Below are 19,304 nucleotides of genomic sequence, written 5' to 3'. Positions count from 1 at the left end.
TCTTGAAATATTTGTTCTTCACTCAATTATTGACACTCACTTGTCACACTCACCATCAGAAATGCCATAAACCAGTGATTGGGCCACTGGAAGGCTGTATCCAGTTACACAAGCTATTGCAGTGTTAAATGAATAAATTTTCTGCAATGAATTGAGAAGCAGTGACGAGTGACAATTCTGTAATAATGATAATAATATTTTATAAGTTTGATACTTATAAATGATCACTGTGTATTGGCTTAAAGAAATAGTCTAATATTGGGGCATATAAGCCCTCAATAGAAAAAAAGTAGATTTTTCATATGCATGGGACACAAACCCACACCTCTGTATATTCATAAGTGTGCTACCATAACACCAACATACCTACTTACTTCTTCCTGTTAGATTTAAGAACTATAATTTCATAGTGTTGTTTTCTGAACAAACAGGCATATGTATTTTCTGTGATGAATTGAGAAGTGGTGACAAGTGACAATTCTGTAAATAATCCTTTCTGCTAAAGGCACAAGTCCTGAAATTTGCGGACAGTGGACTAGCCAATTTCATCAACCCCAATGTGTCACTGGTACTTAATTTATCGATCCTGAAAGGATGGAAAGCAAAGTTGACCTCAACGGAATCTGAATTCAGAACATAGCAATGGCCCTAAATACCACTAAGCATTTCACTCAGTGTGCTTACGATTCTGCCAGCTCGCCATCTTCAGTTCTGTAAATAATAATAATAATTTATAAGCTTAAAGCTTATAAAACAGTCACTGTGTATTGACTAAAGAAAACAGTGTTAATATTGGGGCATATGGAAAGCCCACTTTTTTCCATCAAGGGTTATATGCCCTAATATTTAAACTATTTTCTTTAGTCACTATACGGTGCTCACTTATAAACTTTAAGCTTATAATATTATTCTTTACAGAAATAAATTAATAATACATTTAGCCCCCAATAATCTTTTATCTCACCCATCTTCTCTGATCTATCGAAAATATTCATGTTACATGATACTCTGTTCTTAAGGAATGTTAGGATAATTGATCTTAACATTGCAGATTGGATGCTTTAGTGTGAGATCATTGAAGGTCTGTGCATTAATATCAAGGTTTGTGGCTTCAGTCCTTCCTTGCTTTGAAATATGTGTATATGGGCAGTGTATGGGTGAGGGGTGAAAGTTGAATGGTCTTGGAATCTTGGTCAGAAAATATACAGAAGGAAATATGTAAATATAAGATTTTGTCATTGGGATTTATTGGATAACATGTAGCTGTAAAATATAGCCCTGGAGTGTTATTAGACAATGTAGTCATAGAAACTTGCTGGAGATATAAAATATATTCCCTGGTATTATTAAGCAATATAGTGATGGGAACATTTAGATATAAAATATATTCCTGACGTGTTGTTATACAATGTAGTCATGGGAACATGTTGGATATATGAAATATATTTCCAAAGTGTTATTAGACAAAATTTTAGGGAAAACATGTTATAGGTTTATAAATTATAGTTCCCTCTCTTTTGCTTGGGGTAAGTAAGGGCAGTACCCATAATCATTTTCAGAGCTGCTGAAATTGGTAGGAAGAAGAGAGGAATCTAGGAAGTTATCAAATCAAATCTAGCCTGAATGCTTACAATAGAGTGGACTCCACTGAAAGTACTCAAGGTACCAAGTGTGGTATTAAAACAAAGCAATAGATTGAGTCTTATCACTCAAGGACAGGGATGAAGTGTCCCACCAATAGATTTCAACATTAATTTCCCTTAGCTAAATTTCATATACAGGGTCTTTTAAATAGTTTCTTTTATTCTTTTTTTTTGTTTCAATCATTTGACTGCAGCCATGTTGGAGCACCACCTTAAGGGGTTTTAGTCGAACAAATCAACCCCAGGACTTATTCTTTATAAGTCCAGTACTTTTTCTATTGGCCGCTTTTGCTGGGCTGCTAAGTTACAGGGATGTAAAACCCCTAACATCAGTTGTCAAGTGATGGGGCAGGGAGACAAACACAGACACAAACACACAAATATATACATACATGTATTTATATATATATACATGTATTTATATATATACATGTATTTATATATATATATGTATTTATATATATATATATATATATATATATATATATACATATATACATACAATGGGCTGCTTTCAGTTTCTGTCTACCAAATCCACTCACAAGGCTTTGGTCGACCCAAGGCTATAGTAGAAGACACTTGCCCAAGGTACCATGCAGTGGGATTGAACCTGGAACCATGTGGTTGAGAAGCAAGCTTCTTACCACGCAGCCATGCCTGTGTCTATGTTTGTGTCATATATTTTTATGTGGTTTCTGATATAGATATAAATTTGTGGGGAAACAGAAAGGGCAATTATATCAGCCCCAATATTTGAGTGGAACTTTATTTTATCTGCAAAGTTGACCTTGGTGGTATTTTAGTTCAACATGCAAAGAAGTCAAAGAAATATCACTAGACATTTTTTTCAATACTCTGACAATTCTGTTAATCCATCAACTTCAATTAACTTGTGTCATTTCATTAGAAACAATATCTTTATTTAACTGGAGTGAAGCTGTATAATGCTGAAGACAATTACTATCTTTTTAATTCTAATTCTAGAATAAGATGACATTACCAGTATGAAATATCAGTTATCTCAACCAACCAGCATATAATATCTACAGACAATACAGTTTTATCTCAGAGAATAGCATCAAGAAGTTGTAGCATCCATGCTTTAGAATAAAATCATAAAGATAAAACAATTTCAATAAGAAATCTTATGATAAGAAGTAAATGAAGTAAAAGTGGAAACATATAAAAATATAAAATATAGTTTCGGAAAGTCGAAAGACATTTAGTTAAAGAAATCTGTAGTAAATTATACATAGCATGCCAGATAAGGTTAATTGTTTTATCAGCATGTTCTACTCAAAGTAATGAAGTTTGTTGATTTAATTGGGAAACTGATTTAATCTAATTTCAAATTCTCTATTATATTTTGAATTTGTTTCTTGATGCACTAATTTCTACTGACAGAAAAAAAAAATAAAAGGCCATGGATGGGAGAAGTTAGGGTCATAAAACCAAGTGAAAGTTGTCAGTACAGCCATTGGAACATTATATTTTAACTGACTCCTAAAATGTGACTACACACACAAAGACTACGCATATGAAGGAACAATATAACAAATTGAATTGAGCCCAGCATTTACTTGGCACTTGATTTAGTGACTCTGGAGGAATGAAAGACAGCTGATACCAGCAAGATTTGTACTCTGAATGTTAAGAAGAAAAATCTCAGTTTACTAGAGATTTAATAAAGCAAAGGCTGAATATCATTTCTAGAAAATTAAATATCCTTTGGTTCTGTTGAATTACATTTTAGTGTCAGCTTCCCAATAAAACTGTATCTGAAAAATCCATTGCTAACTTGACACCAGGAGTTATGAAAACAGTGAAAGGAGGAAGAGAGTTGTAGTTTTAAGGATTTTATAAAGCATTTAATATGGACTTTGGAGAGGTTAGTATTCAATGAGATGGTGGAAGAAGGAAAATTGCTGCTGTTAGTCAGCAGATTTAGGTAGAAACTATATACACTCAACACATTCAGAGGAACAGAATGAAATTATAAAATTAATCAGAATGAGAACACTGGTGGACTGTAAGTGACTGAAGTTTGATTTTTGAAGATACAGTTCTCAACTTGAATATTCACAGTATGTGTACTATCTCAGATATAACTAGTAAGCCTATATAATAATTAGTTTATTGTAGTTAGTTGCTTAGGTATACACAGCTTGTTAGTTGAGAGTAAACTGAATCTGTTGAAATAGTGATAGAAGTCACAAGGAAATTAAACAATGTCTGTTGCTACTTGATGTTGGAGAGGAAATTTTTACTAATCAGACAGATGGTCTGTTTTGGACATTAGTGTAGGTAGCAGCAGCCCAAATATACAAAAAATAGCCAATGAGATTCAATTATGATGTATAATAAATCCAGCAGCTAATCTTTACCAACATTGAACAGGAAGCCAAATCTTTTGTTTGCATTGAAGCCACAGGTAGGAAAATGTGAGCTCCTACAAATTTTCAGTTGTACAAGTTTATCATTTACATCAGTGTCTGCCAATCTGTGTGCTGAGAGAGATTACTGGAGTGCTGTGAAAAATGTTTTCGGGATTTTCAGGAAACAACAATCCAAGAAAATGAACAAATTTCAAGTGTATATATAAATTAATTATATAAATCATAAAATACAGTAAATATAAATTAATTGCACTACATGACAAACAGCAGTTTTGCTACAATATATTAAATTTCTGCATTTAAACTGGGATTGTCTGTAAGTAAATTGTTTAGTAGTCCTATTAGTATAACATTTTTGATTTATTTATAATTCACATAAATTATTTTATGTTAATTTCAATCAATTTTTAGTTTTAGATTTAAACATGGACAAATTTTTATTGAGACCTCAGAAAAATAAGAAAGGCTGAAAAAATTTTACTCAATTTCTAAGAAAGCTCAAATTACTAATTACAAGATTGCCCAGCTTTTGGCAAAGAAAGAAAAAAACCACATTCTGATACCGAAAACATTATTTTACCAGTGTTGGAGATTGCCTTTGACACAATGATTAGTGATGAAGCTGTCAAACAAATTAAGACCATTCCTTTGTCTGCCCACATGATTTCTTGTAAAATTCAGCTCTGCAAACATTTCACTGAAGCAAAAAATGAACTCAAATCGATGAAAGTACAGACATCAGCAACAAAGCTCAGCTAATTTCATATCTGCGAATCATCTGAGGTGGTAAAATCATAAGTCAGTTTTTCTTTTGTTATGAATTGAAGTAAAGAATGCCAGGAGACGATGTCATTAACCTGGTAAACCAAAATTTCGTATTGAGAGGCGTCCAGTGGCAGACTTGTATTGGCATTTGCACTGATGTCACTCCATCCATGCAGGATTGAAAGAAAGGCTTCGTGGCTCATGTATTACAAAAACATCCACAAGTTAAAATTGTACATTGCATGATTCACCGCAATGTTTTGGTATCAGAATCTCTACCTGATGGTCTCTCTTTCTCAAAATCACTTGCATCCTTCTCACTAAAAACATTATTGTATCATATATATATTTATATATATTATATGTTCATAAAACAATGTTATTTTATTGTTACTGTAATAAGAATTTATTTTTATTCATATTAATAAAGTATATTCAATTTTGTTGGGATTTTTAATTAGTGTGCTGCAAAATAAATTCTCCTTACCCATTGTGTTGATGATATGATAATAATGATAGTACAGTAAAAAAGTTTGGCAGACACTGATTCACACATTTGACAGTCATCTTCTAGAAGTTTCATCTATTGATGAATGCTTCTCAGTTAATAAATTTTTCCAGGTATCAAAAGCTGTATTTTTGGTTGTTTGGCTGTAACACAACATCATTTTGCCTGATCTATGTTTGGAGATATAGAGGAGTGATACAACTCAGAGAAATTCTCTTTGCTACTGAGTTTGCTGTCCTATAGTGCTCAAATATTAAACATTTCTTTTTCATGGTTTGTTAGAATGGAATTGACTGACGTCTTAATGATCAAAAAGAATATGGCACTGGTGATAAGGAATGTATAGAATTTTGATATTTAAAAATCAGCCCTGATTGAGCAGACCGATGGTCAAAAGTGCTCCAGCTGTGAACGTCGGGTCTTCTTATAAATTACATTTAGCCCTGAATCACTGTATTATCCAGTATACAAATTGATGTACTAAATAAGTTGAGGTAGATTTTTCAAACAAAATGTCAATGTTTAAGTCTGTACTTGTTGTATTAGTTGACGCTCTTTCTCCTAAATAGCTATTCTCCCAGAGATTTTTCATTGACTTGCCTTTTCTGGCTGTAAATTTTGGTCTGAAAAACATGACTTGTATGCTGGAAAATACAGTATCCAGTGTGTTCTTTCTTTAAAATTTGATTATTATTTTCAGCAGGTCAAGTGACTATGGAGATGCTCTCATGTTGGTTCCAATTTTGATGAAATTTGGAATGTATTTAGAACAAGAAACAATGATTAGAAGGCCTTTTAGATTGATAAGTTGTGGCACATGAGCAAAAGATTGGTTTGGCAGCGATGAAGAGATCAAAACGCTTAGTAGTCTTAGCGGGGGAATGGTATGTAGTCGGAATAAGGAGTGAAGAAATTATCTAATATTGACTAATTAGAATGGCAAATGCTTCAGATCCTAGAGCAGCTAAATTGTTGTGTATGTTGTGAAGAACAAATTCCTTCATTGATAAGTAAGTATGTTCTTCCTGTAGTAAACCAGACCTTGTCATTTACAAATAATTGCACTAAGACATTTTGCTTTTAAAGAAACTTCTTTTATAAATATTTTGTACTATTTTTGTTTACTTATGTCTGAAAGTGAATTTTAGTTGGTGTCATGGAAACTAATAAACTGTTTATTTTAAATTTTTTTTTTATTGACAGAATTTATTGATTTATTTTTTATCTTCTAAGTCTTAGATTTGATTTTTGTTTGTGTTTTTTTTTCTTTGAAAATGTTTTCTTCGCATTAGTTCTTTGTTGAAATGCTTTTGAAAATTGCTTTTTACTTGTTTATTTATTCATTTATTTTTGTTTTTATTTTCAGATGAAATACCTGAACATACCAAACGTCAATGGGAAAACATAGAGAAAAGGTTTGCATAATTTGTTTTCCACATTCTATTACATTGACTTATTACTTTCGTGGTTAGAGAGATAGAAAACTAGAGTACATGAACTCATTATAATGCAATCTTTGTTCTATAAGACATCTCCATCATGTTATAAATTAATGCTATTTATCATTTTGAAGAAATGGAAAATGCATACTTACATCACCTGTGTGATTGCACACAAACACACACACACACACATACATTGAAAATCTTCTATAAAGATTAATCTCAGTTATAGTTTTCTTCTTTATGGGGAAGATCCAGACATCATTATATTTTATGTAAAATCAAGATGGAATAATTCATGCTATAAACAGTGAAAAATGATTTTTACAAGAAATTTTTTATTAATTACTATCAATCTCCAGATTTATTGTAATTAAATCATTCTGATGATCTTTGCTGCCTAATCTGTTAGAAATAACAGTCAAACTTCCCTGTCATCTTAAAAAGAAAAATGGAATGAGAGCATGTTCATTCAGGATTTATTATACTTTAAACCTTAACATTTTCTGAAATTTTTTGAAATCAAGAGCCCACTGTTGTAATTATCCTACTACAGAACAGAAATGAACAATAGAGAAAGGGGTTAGAGTATTTCCCTTACATTAGATAGTTGCTCTTTTCCTTCAAAATGAATGTAAGCAAAGTTTGTATGATTTTTGTGATATGGTACATTTCAGGATTGACTGACTGGTGCAGTCCTATGTGGTACTGTGTCAATCAGGCGGCGAGCTGGCAGAAACGTTAGCACGCCGGGCGAAATGCTTAGCGGTATTTTGTCTGCGTTACGTTGTGAGTTCAAATTCCGCCGAGGTCGACTTTGCCTTTCATCCTTTCGGGGTCGATAAATTAAGTACCAGTTACGCACTGGGGTCGATGTAATCGACTTAGTACCTATGTCTGTCCTTGTTTGTCCCCTCTGTGTTTAGCCCCTTGTGGGTAATAAAGAAATAGGTACTGTGTCAATCAGGAAGTTAAGAGTTGAATAAAGACAGGGGATGCTTACCTGAGGATGACTTAGGGGTAAACAGTATCATCTGTTCAACTTCCTCTCCTGACTCAAATACTTGAAATAGATTCGTTATGTCTTTTCACATCTCAAGTTAATGAGAGCGTCTGTACATGGCTGTTTGATATGCTAGATGCAACAACCAAACATCCATTGAATCGCATCCTATCACTTTAAAATAAAGAGATATTGGATAATGTAGTCATTGATATGCAAAAAAGGCAGGTGTGATTGGTTAGGACATACTTGAGGCCAATCAACAATTATCTGTTATTTCTTGTACAACTTCTAGTCTATGTCATTCTCCATTGTCAACCTGTTCATCATCATCATCGTTTAACGTCTGCTTTCCATGCTAGCATGGGTTGGACGGTTCAACTGGGGTCTGGGGAGCCCGAAGGCTGCACCAGGCCAGTCAGATCTGGCAGTGTTTCTACAGCTGGATGCCCTTCCTAACGCCAACCACTCCGAGAGTGTAGTGGGTGATTTTATGTGCCACCGACACAGGTGCCAGACGAGGCTGGCGAACGGCCACGCTCGGATGGTGTTTTTATGTGCTACCGACACAGGTGCCAGACGAGGCTGGCAGACGGCCACGCTCGGATGGTGTTTTTATGTGCCACCGACACAGGTGCCAGACGAGGCTGGCAGACGGCCACGCTCGGATGGTGTTTTTATGTGCCACCGACACAGGTGCCAGACAGGGCTGGCAGACGGCCACGCTCGGATGGTGTTTTTATGTGCCACCGACACAGGTGCCAGACGAGGCTGGCAGACGGCCACGCTCGGACGGTGTTTGTTACGTGCCCACAGCATGGAGGCCAGTCGATGCGGTACTGGCTACGGTCCCGTTCGGATGGTTTTCTTATGTGCCACCGGCACTGGTACCACAAGGATACAAATTCCATTGATGTTCATCTATTTTGATTTGGTTTGACTTGATTCGATTTGACTTTGATTTGATTTGCCTCAACAGGTCTTCACAAGTGTCACAAGCAGGAAGGTATGCACAGGCAGACTGACTACGTCCCAGGTAGGGGCCACGGGTTATGGCTTCACTAGTCTTGCCGGGTCTTCTCATGCACAGCATACTTCCATAGGTCTCGGTCTCTAGTCATTTCCATGGTGAGACCTAACATTCGAAGGTTGTGCTTCACCACCTCGTCCCAGGTTTTCCTGGGTCTACCTCTTCCACGGGTTCCCTCAACTGCTAGGGATTGGCACTTTCTCACACACCTATCTTCATCCATTCTCGCCACATGACCATACCAGCGCAATCGTCTCTCTTGCACGCAACAACTGATGCTTCTTAGGTACAACATTTCTCTTAGGGAACTAACACTCTGTCGAGTAAGTACACTGACATTACACATCCATCGGAGCATACTGGCTTCATTCCTCATGAGCTTACGCATCTCCTCAGCAGTCACGGCCCATGTTTCACTGCCATGTAGCATGGCAGTTCGAACACATGCATCATACAGTCTGCCCTTTACTCTGAGCGAGAGGCCTTTAGTCACCAGCAGAGGTAAGAGCTCCCTAAACTTTGCCCAGGCTATTCTTATTCTAGCAGTTACACTCTCAGCGCACCCACCCCCACTACTGACTTGGTCACCTAGATAACGGAAGCTATCAACTACTTCTAATTTTTCCCCCTGGAAATGCCATCAAAATCAAATTCCAAATAAGGTGTAATTTCAGGATTATTATTATAGTGGATTAGTCAGTTTAAAGTGATTCTTTTTAAAGAAAGAAACTGTCTATATATCTGTGTGTATGTTTATGTGTTTGAGAAAGAGAGAATGTTAGAGAGAGAGAGAGAGAGAGACAGACAGACATAGATTAGGATATATATATATATATTTCTTTATCCATTTTATGTTTGTTTTCCATACTAGTATGGGTTAGATGAGTATATTATCAAGGCATTGTTTTACAGTCAGTTGTCTTTTCTGCTGCCAGAAAAATTGTGAGCTACAACTGGTGAAGCAATTATCATTTTCTCCTATTAACAAATCATCTACTGGCTTTGCACCTTCAAACACTTGTGAAGTAAGAAATACCTTACTTGAAAAACCAGCAACAGTTAATGACAGGAAGAGCATCTAGCTGTAAAACAATGCCTCAATAATATATTTATCTAACCTTTGGACTTGAAAACAAGTGATCTAGTTTTATTGTGGGCTGGCAGTGTTATTAGCTTATGTTTTTCAAAACTTTTCTTGTAATGTAATGTTCTATGTTGGCTCCTTCTTGTTAATGTTATGGAATAACAAAGGATGATAAATTTAGCTACTTCAGTTAAAATCAGAGACAGGTATAAATAGACAGATTATGTAACTGTGAGACTATTCCAATAGGATTTGAAGTGAAGTTTTTGAGTCACCAAACTTGTACAGCATAGTAGATACCTTCATCTATTTAACTAATCATCTGAATCACTTCATTGTCATATCCTTGTCCACCACCATCATCATCTTTGCATATCTATCATTATTATAAGCATTAGTGTCTTCATTATCTCTAACTTTCCCAACAAGGAATGGGGAAAGTGTTGCATTTGTATGTCCAATGTAACAATGTACATGCATAGAGCAGTGAGCCACTAGTTACCACTAGTTGGTCAACTCACCATTGCTTAGCTGCTCTGTATTTGATGGCTCATGTCAGAAACTGAGAGAGCGAGGTGGGGTAGGGAGAAATATGTTGTTTATTTTATTATTATAGCTATTTATCATGTTTTCTTTATTTTCTTTCTTTACAGGCTATCTACCCTGGAGAACCTTGTCCTTTATCAGACTACCATGCCAAAATGTGTTGAAGAAATACTGACAAAAATGAACAATGTTAAAAACAAAGTAGAGGTTAAGACTGTTTCTCCATCATTTTATTTTTTCACCTTCACTTGTGACCTCGCCAATGATTTATTATTTTCATTGGGCTGTGATATTAATTTATAGCATTCTCTGAGTTCTGACATATCGGTTTCTTCCTTATTAGTGTTGTGAAATGATTCAACTCTTTATTTAACCTATGTAAATTATAAGATACAAGAGGAGATGCTAGCTCTCTCTTCTACTATTTCTCATGTTCTGAGTTTATGAGTGGATTCGGTAGACAGAGACTAAAAGAAGCCCCTCATACATATTTCTTACACACACACACACATACATATACATTCATGCACACACACATACATGCATGTACACACTCACACACACACACACAAACACACACAAAATAGGATAGTATTTTATTCTTTACACACACAAAATAATTTCATTTGGGTGTTATCCTTGGAGTTTATCTTATTAAGCTCATCTATGGTTAACTGGAGATGGTTAACTGGAGATTGTTTGCTTTATCAAACACATTTCTGAAAATTCACAAGTATCTGCAAGTATCTACAATTAAAAACAAGAAGGATGGAGAATGCAAGTCCTTCTATTACTTTATTTACAATTGTTTCATTGAAATTCAATCTCATGAGTGTTGTTATATAATGCAATAATATATGCAACAATTTATTCATGAGGTCTCCAACTCAACTCATCAGAATTCTGTAAAAAATTAATTTGCTTTAGATACTTGAATTACCAATAATTCATGCCCATGTTCAGTCAGGCATGTTTACATGACTACATTTGCATATTACTATTAAAACAAAATAACAAATCACTGGTTTGGATTAACTGGTCAAAAAGAAAGGATGTATAGAATAAAAAAGACCTCTAGTCTAAATTGTTGCATAAACCATTGCATCATATATAATTACAAACAAGGAGAATGGGGTCCTTTTATTACATTTATTTTGAATTGTTTCATTGAAATTTGATCTCATGAATATTGTTATGTGTGTGTTTTTATACACACACACACATATATATACATATATATATATATATATATATATATATATATATATATATATACACACACACATATATATACATATATATATATATATAATATATATATATATATATATTATATATATATATATATATACACCTGTTTGCAAAAAGTTTTTGTTTATAGGGATATGTTATCCAAGCAGGCACCAGTTTTGCTCTACTATCAATTGATAATTCTGGTTATGACTATGAACTAATGTTTATGGTTGTTAGTTTGACCATTCTTTGACCAGTGGTTTTTTTTGGCCACACCAAGCTGTATTGATATAACGAACCGATATATACAGTAATAATAAGAATCCTTGGATGGAATTTATAAATCTGTGGAAACTCATGTAACAATGCATTAAAATATTTATAAATTCCATAATATATATATATATATATATATATATATACACACACACACCCACACATGCACAGGTGAGTGGGACTGTGTGGTAAGAAGTTCATTTTACACTCACATAATCTTTAGATTCAACTCCACTGCATATATATGGACAAATGTGTTCTACTATAGCCCTGCAAAGTCTTGTGAGTGGATCTGGTAGATGAAAACTGAAAGAAGCCCATCATTTATGTATGTGTGTGTCCATGTATGTGCATGCTTGTTTCTCTGCAGAAACATAAAAAGATAGGTTGTTTCGAACAACATAGTTATTCCAGTTAAAGTCGAGGATTAAGATAGATAGACATACAGACAGACAGACAGATATGGTATGGTATGTAATTGTAAAACTATTCCTACAGGATTTGAAGTGAAGCTCTTGAGCCACAGCAAATCTCATCTGTTTGTCACCTGCAGCTGAACATCTGAGACACTTCTTCCATTATCATCCTCTTCTCTCTTGTTAGCATTAGCGTCTTTTTTCATTACCACTAACATCTTCCTCATCATCGTTATGGCCACCACTGTCACCAGCATCAGCATCTAGAATGTCATATCATGTCACTGCCATGATTATTGCTATTAAAACTATTGGAATGATTATTATCTACACTCTGTCACCAGCACCATACCACACCACCATCACTACCACCACCTCTGCCACTGCTATCCACATCATGATCCATACTGTCACTATCAGCACTGTTATCAGTATCCATACCATCAGCACTGTTACCTTTACCTCCACCACCACCACCACCACCACCTCCATCATAATGATAATTACCATCGTTACAGATCAGTAATAGACAGGATGCACATTGTTGACCCTTGGCTGTTCACTCAGCCATAGCGCCTCTCTGTCTCTCTCCTCTTCTCTTTCTCGTCCTCCACCTCTATTTCTCGTCCTCCACCCCTATTTCTCATCCTCCACCCCTCTCTCTCGTCCTCCACCCCTCTCTCTCATCCTCTACCTCTCTCTCTCTCTCTCTCTCTCTCTCTCTCTCTCACACACACACAATTCATTGTTTACCTTCTGAAGCTTTAACAAGAGACATTATCCAGTTGGTCAGTCTGAATAATTTGTAAACAACTTATATAATGTCGTAGTTGTTGTTGTTGTTGTCAACAGTCAAGCTGCCAGGGACTAATTAAATTCACTAGGAGGCATGATGTTATCAAGTCTTTAATAAAGGAAGTGCTCACTAGACTGATGATGACTTGCCTCCTGCAATTTCACTCTGAGCGGTTTTGTTTCTTTTTCTAACATACTTAAACACTTACCAGAAAAAGAAAGCAACAACAATAGAAGGAGCGACTCTATTTCTCTTATCTTGATCTTATTTATTTATTTATTTTTAATTTGTGGCTGTGTGATAAAAAGCTTGCTTCCCAACCACATGGTTCCAGGTTCAGTCCCACTGTGTGGTACCTTGGGCAAGTGCTTTGTATTTTAGCCCCGGGCTGACCAAAGTCTTGGGAGTGGAGTTGATAGATAGAAGCTAAAAGAAGCCTGTCATGTGTGTGTGTGTGTGTATGTGTATGTATTGAGTCATCCCATAAATAATGTGGTGTTTTTATACTTCTTTTATTTTTCAAAATTAAGATAAGATACTTTTTTAATCTAAAATATACTCTCCTTCATTTTCTACAATGCTTTTCTGTCTATCTGGTAGACTTACACGGCCCCTCTTCCAAAATTCACTTGTCTGTGATGAAAAATACTCCTCCAGTATTGTTCTATCTCATCTACAGAATTCATAATTTTTCCATATAAATGATTTCAAAGACTGCGAAATAAATGATAATCAGATTAGGCAATGTCCGGCTAATATATGGTGGGTGGGGCATCGTTTCCCATTCAAACTGCTCCAGCCTTTGGAATGTCATCCTCGCTGTATGTAGCTGAGCATTATCCTGATGGAAGAACACCTTTCATCTTGAAACCAAAGCTGGTCGTTTTTTCTTCTAGCACTGGCTTCAGCTGCTCAAGCTGCTCGCAGTTGATCTCCTTTGTTATTGTTTGGTTTGGGTTTAAAAGTTCAAAGTGGACTAAATCTTACATATCCCACCACACAGATAACACCTTACATGGGTGAAGACCTTCTTTAGCCTGGGGTACCAGTGTTTCTCTTTTCCCCACCCACTGTCTTTGGCATTTGACATTTTTATAGAGAACCCATTTCTTGTCACCTATTTGGTCCTAGAAAGGTTCATTTGTGAGACATGACAGCAAAGAAGAGTGCACATTCAATCTCTGTGCACAATTAGAATTGGAAAGTTTCTCAGGAACCCGTTGACCCAATTTGCTGACTTTTCCAATGGCACACAAGTGTCAATGAATGATTGAATGACCAAATCTAAGCTTCTCTGCTAGTTCCTCAACAGTTATGATGGGATTTTTTTCCACCAGGATTTGCAGGACATCCTCGTTGAGCTCTACAGATTTTCCAGTCATTCACACCTACCCTTCAGTATCATTTCACAAATATAGACTCACGTCATCGAAATCTCAAAGTTATGAAATAATGCATGATTTATTCAAAACAATTAAAGTAAATAAGCATTACATTTGACAGAGTAATCTGAATGCTAAAAGGTTAAAACTGTGTCATTTGGTTAGCGTTTTTTTTTATTGGATTTTTAAAAAGAAATTGTTTGGTGTGGAAAAAAGGATTGCGTTTATAGTCCTGGCAGGCCCACCAAGACTGGTCAGAATGATATGGTTGATGTTCCTTGTAAACAGTTGCAGGTAAAACATGAGCAGTGTGAGAGCATTCCAGAGGAATAATGTCTGGAAGGGGAGACTCTAGAAAATGTAGAACTTCAGGAAGTGGATTTAATATGGGAAATAAGAAGAGGAGAGACTAATTGGCTTTAACCCTCTTGAGACATGCAGGCCAGTTGATCAGCCCGAGTGATACAAGCTAAAAGGACTTTGAGGCCAATCCATTGGCCTGATGGAACAAATGTTGTTAACGGTTGGTTTTGAAGTGTAATAGCTAATCAGAGATTATCTTTCAGTAGATCTATTTCAATATTTAGATTTTCATCTTTTTGGCTACACATACCAAAACACTGTGTCTCAAAAGGGTTAAGAAACAGAGGTTATTGTAATAACTGTAGAAAAGTAAAATAATGAGCCAGAACAGTTGTGGGCCAGAAGTTGGAGTGTGTTAGTGGCTTTTTTTTTTTTTTGGATGTCATCTAGTATGTCTGTGTGTGTTTGAATGGTAACAACATGGGTCTAGATATAGGAACAGTAGTGTATTTTGGGGTCTCCTTTGAACTTTATATATGGTTAGTACTTGTTGGAAGTAGAAGTATTTTTCAGGCCTTGCAGAGGAATGCTAGTTTTGGAGATGTAGTCTTTATGTTTAAAATGTGATATTACCAGGAGGTGAGGGTGAGGTCAGACATTTAATAAATGTCTTTCCTATTACTATGAATCATGTACATATTTCCTATATTCTTAGAATGCCATTATTCCATATTTCACTGCTTGCCTTGTCTTATCAAAACTTCTTTTTGTTATGTGAGTGTATGAGTATCAATGTTTAGTTGGGTTCATGACATTTCTAAAATATAATAGATAATGGATAATTTTGGTTAGCTCTGTGCTTCCATTTCATCTGACCTTTCATTAATTTCCAAAGCAGCCTTCATTGTTGTCACTCTATTTACATTGGGGATACTATCATTATTGTTTCAACAACTACTTTTCCATGCTTGCACTACTTGTGTGACAATGATACTCATTTACAACTCTTTCACAATGTCAAGACAAGGAGACACGAAAACATACTCTCTCTCTCTCTCTCTCTCTCTTTCTCACACAGACACACACACACTTAGCTAGAATAGCCATGTTTGTCTACTACAGCAAAACACCTGTTCTTGTCCTTTTATCAAACTTTAACCTCTCAACACTTGGCATAACGCCACCTCCCTCAATATTACACCCCTACTTTAAGGCAGCAAGCTGGAAGAATTATTAGCATGCCTGGCAAAATTCTTAGCAGTATTTCATGTATCCTTATGTTCTGAGTTTAGATTCCACTGAAGTTAACTTAACCTTTCATCCTTTCAAGGTTGATAAAATAAGCACTGGGGTCGATGTAATTGACATACCCTCACCCTGAAATTGCTGGCCTTGTGCCAAAATTTGAAATCAGTGTTAGATCCCCCACTTAATTGAAGGGGCTTGTCTTGTGAATTACTTGGTGATCTAACTAGTGCTAGTACCATGAAAAATTATCCAGTACATCGATGCCAAACCTGAGATTGGTGCTTAGTTCAGTCCTGTAGCTTGTCAGCAGATCTTGTCAAACCATATAAACTATACCAGCATGGAAGACAGATGTTAAACAATGAGGATGGTAATAATGATACATGTATGATGGCCTTCTTTTAGTCTCTGTTCACCAAACCCATTCAGTTGTTTAATCACAGGCTATAGTAAAAGACACTTGTCCAAGGTCCCACACGGTGAGATTGAAACTGGAACCATGTGGTTGGTATTTTATTTTATATGACACTAGAGGAATGAAAAGAAAAGTTGACCTGACTTTGAACTCAGAATGTAAAAAGGCATTTTGCTGTGGTACTTTAACAGTTCTACTATCCACAGCCTTAACAAACACCATTATATAACTTCTGGTCAGTCTTGAGTTTATAGAACTGTGATCAAAGACATTCTAACCTCCTCATCGGTTTAATATCCACTTTTCCGTGCTTGCATGGGTTGGATGGAATTTGTCAAGGTGGATTTTCTATGGCTGGATACTCTTCTAGTCATCAGCCCTCACTTGTTTCCAAGTGAGGTAATATTTCCCCATAACCAGATAGTGACACTTGTTTATAACTATGATTTGATGTCAAGACGAGAAGATAGTAACCCACTTTTGAGCACACGCACACATATATGTATGTTGGAACTCTTCCATTTTCCATCTACCAAATTCACTTGCAAGGCTTTGGTTGGCCCAAAGCTCTGGTAGAAACCACTTGCCTAAAGGATTGAAACAAAACCATATAGTTGAGAAGCAAACTTTTTACCACATTGCTATGTCAGCACCTATTCAAAATGTAAATTTTTTTTTTAAATGATATAACGTGATTTATAACTTGTCTATTATTCCAACAAGGTTAAGCAGCGGTTCCTTCACTGGCCTGTGTATAATTTAATCTATGACACTCTCAGAATTAACACTGAATGTTGAAGATACTGGATAATTTAGGTTAAATCTGTGTTTCTATTTCATCTTACCTGTCATTAATTTCCAAGTCTGTCAGTCTTCATTGTTGTAATACAGTGAAGTCAGAAACATATATATATATATATATATATATATATATATATATATATATATATATCTTACAACACAGATGTCAGGATCAAATCACACATGAAACATGATCTCTGGCACTGAAATTGTGTTATGGTTGTAATTTCTCAATGTCAAGTGGAGGTTTACAGGTTATTGGGGATAATTAATTTTGTCCCTATTTTCTCTTATAACTGTAAAAGAATCTTTCTTTGTCACAAGAAACTTTTATATAAAGGGAGAGCTATTTGTGGATTTTTGGTAATGACAGTGAAAATGATAATTGGCTTCAGACCATTCATCATGCAGAGTGTTCACAGTCACTCTGTTGTTGCCTAGATATTCTCATCTGTGAAGAGTTGAATGAAATTGACCCTGCAAACCATGGAGATGTTCATCAATTTTATAGTTGCATACAATGATATATTCTTTCTTGAACTTGCCTCAGTCATGTGATTGCCACCATGTGGGGTTTAGTTAATCAAATTAACCCCAGTACTTGTACTTATTTTAAGTGTGATACTTGTTCTATAGGTCCCTTTTGCTGGACACTAAGTTACAAAGGGATCTTTGTAAACTAACACTACTTTTTAAGTAAGGAAAGACAAACACATTCCCCCTCCAAATATATATATATATACATGAGATAGCCTTCTGCGCAGTTTCCATCAATTGAATTCACTTACAAGTTATTGGTTGACCCCAGGACTATACTACAAGATATTACATTTACCCAGAATGCTACACTGTGGGATTGAACCTGAAATCTAGTGGTTGTGAAAGAAACTTCTTAACCAACTAGCCATGCTTGTGTTTATATATTGTATCACCTTGTTATACTTACTTACACTTTGGTTACTCAGGCCACAACACTGTTAGCAAATTATAAGCTTTGCCAACTCTCCTTATGTTTGTTCCAATCAACCATAACTCTATTTTACTATATTTCTTGGACTTATTTTATTGACTTTGCCCTCCATTGGGGATAAAAAGGAAAAGCTCAGTGAATCGAAATTTAAATTCTGAACTGTCAAATAGCAAACAGTATGTTATAAGGATTGTAAATTAGCATGTTATCAACCACTTCATCTTTCCAATACTTATATCTACACATAGGCACAGGTATGGCTGTGTGGTAAAATGTTTGCTTCCCCACTTCATGGTTCTGAGTTCAGTCCCACTGCATGGCACCTCAGTCTTCTACTATAGCCCTGGGATGGCCAAAGCTTTGTGAGTGGATTTGACTGATGGAAGCTGAAAGAAGCCTCTTGTATTTATGTACATGTGTGGGTGTGTATACATGTATGTCTTTGTGTCTGCGTTTATGTAACTTAGTGGTTTGGTAAAAGAGACCCATAAAAAAGTATCAGGCTTCAAAAAGTAAGCATTGGGGTCAATTCTTCAAGGTAGTCCCTCAGTGTGGCCACAATCCAGTGGTCGAAACTGTTTTATCTTCTGTTTTTCAATTGTTTTTGAGTGTTTTATTCCTGGATATGTATATGGCCCCACTCTGTATTCAAACTTAGAACCTTTATTTCTAAACTAAAAGTAGTAATGTCCTTACCCACTTCACCACTGGTACATGTAGACATTTAATCAAGATCTCAAAAGCCTCTAGTCTACTGTCTGCGTAACTTTTACTCTCAGCTATGAGTTCAAGTGCAATCCACAGAGGAGTGTTGCTTGCATCTGAGAGAGTGCTGTTGTTGCTGTACACACAGATATATTTCACTGCGTCCAGAATAGGGTCAACTGATTGATAGGGACAAAAGTCACTCAGAGACGTGGTCCAACCTCTAGTCCTTAGGCATACTGCCTCTTCTCTCTACTTTTTCTATCACTACTATAATGGCTACTGCTCCCTGGAGCTGGTTGGTTTCACACTGCTTCACTCAGGCATTTCTATCCTACTCTT

The 19,304-nt window shown here is 35.8% G+C and overlaps 1 protein-coding gene across 1 annotated transcript in view; it reads left to right on the top strand.

The window, feature by feature from the left end:
- LOC115216444 (high affinity cGMP-specific 3',5'-cyclic phosphodiesterase 9A) overlaps window positions 1–19,304 on the top strand; it is a 211,931-nt gene that overhangs the window by 135,385 nt on the left and 57,242 nt on the right. The window contains exons 3-4 of the mRNA XM_029785783.2: window positions 6,679–6,727; window positions 10,525–10,624. Of these exons, the coding sequence (XP_029641643.1) occupies window positions 6,679–6,727; window positions 10,525–10,624 (149 nt within the window). The remainder of the gene's footprint in view (window positions 1–6,678; window positions 6,728–10,524; window positions 10,625–19,304) is intronic.

The sequence above is a fragment of the Octopus sinensis genome, linkage group LG10, assembly GCF_006345805.1.
Source record: "Octopus sinensis linkage group LG10, ASM634580v1, whole genome shotgun sequence".
Taxonomy (NCBI): domain Eukaryota; kingdom Metazoa; phylum Mollusca; class Cephalopoda; order Octopoda; family Octopodidae; genus Octopus; species Octopus sinensis.
The sequence above is the reverse complement of the archived record's forward strand: the minus strand, read 5'-3'. Positions and strand labels throughout refer to the sequence as shown.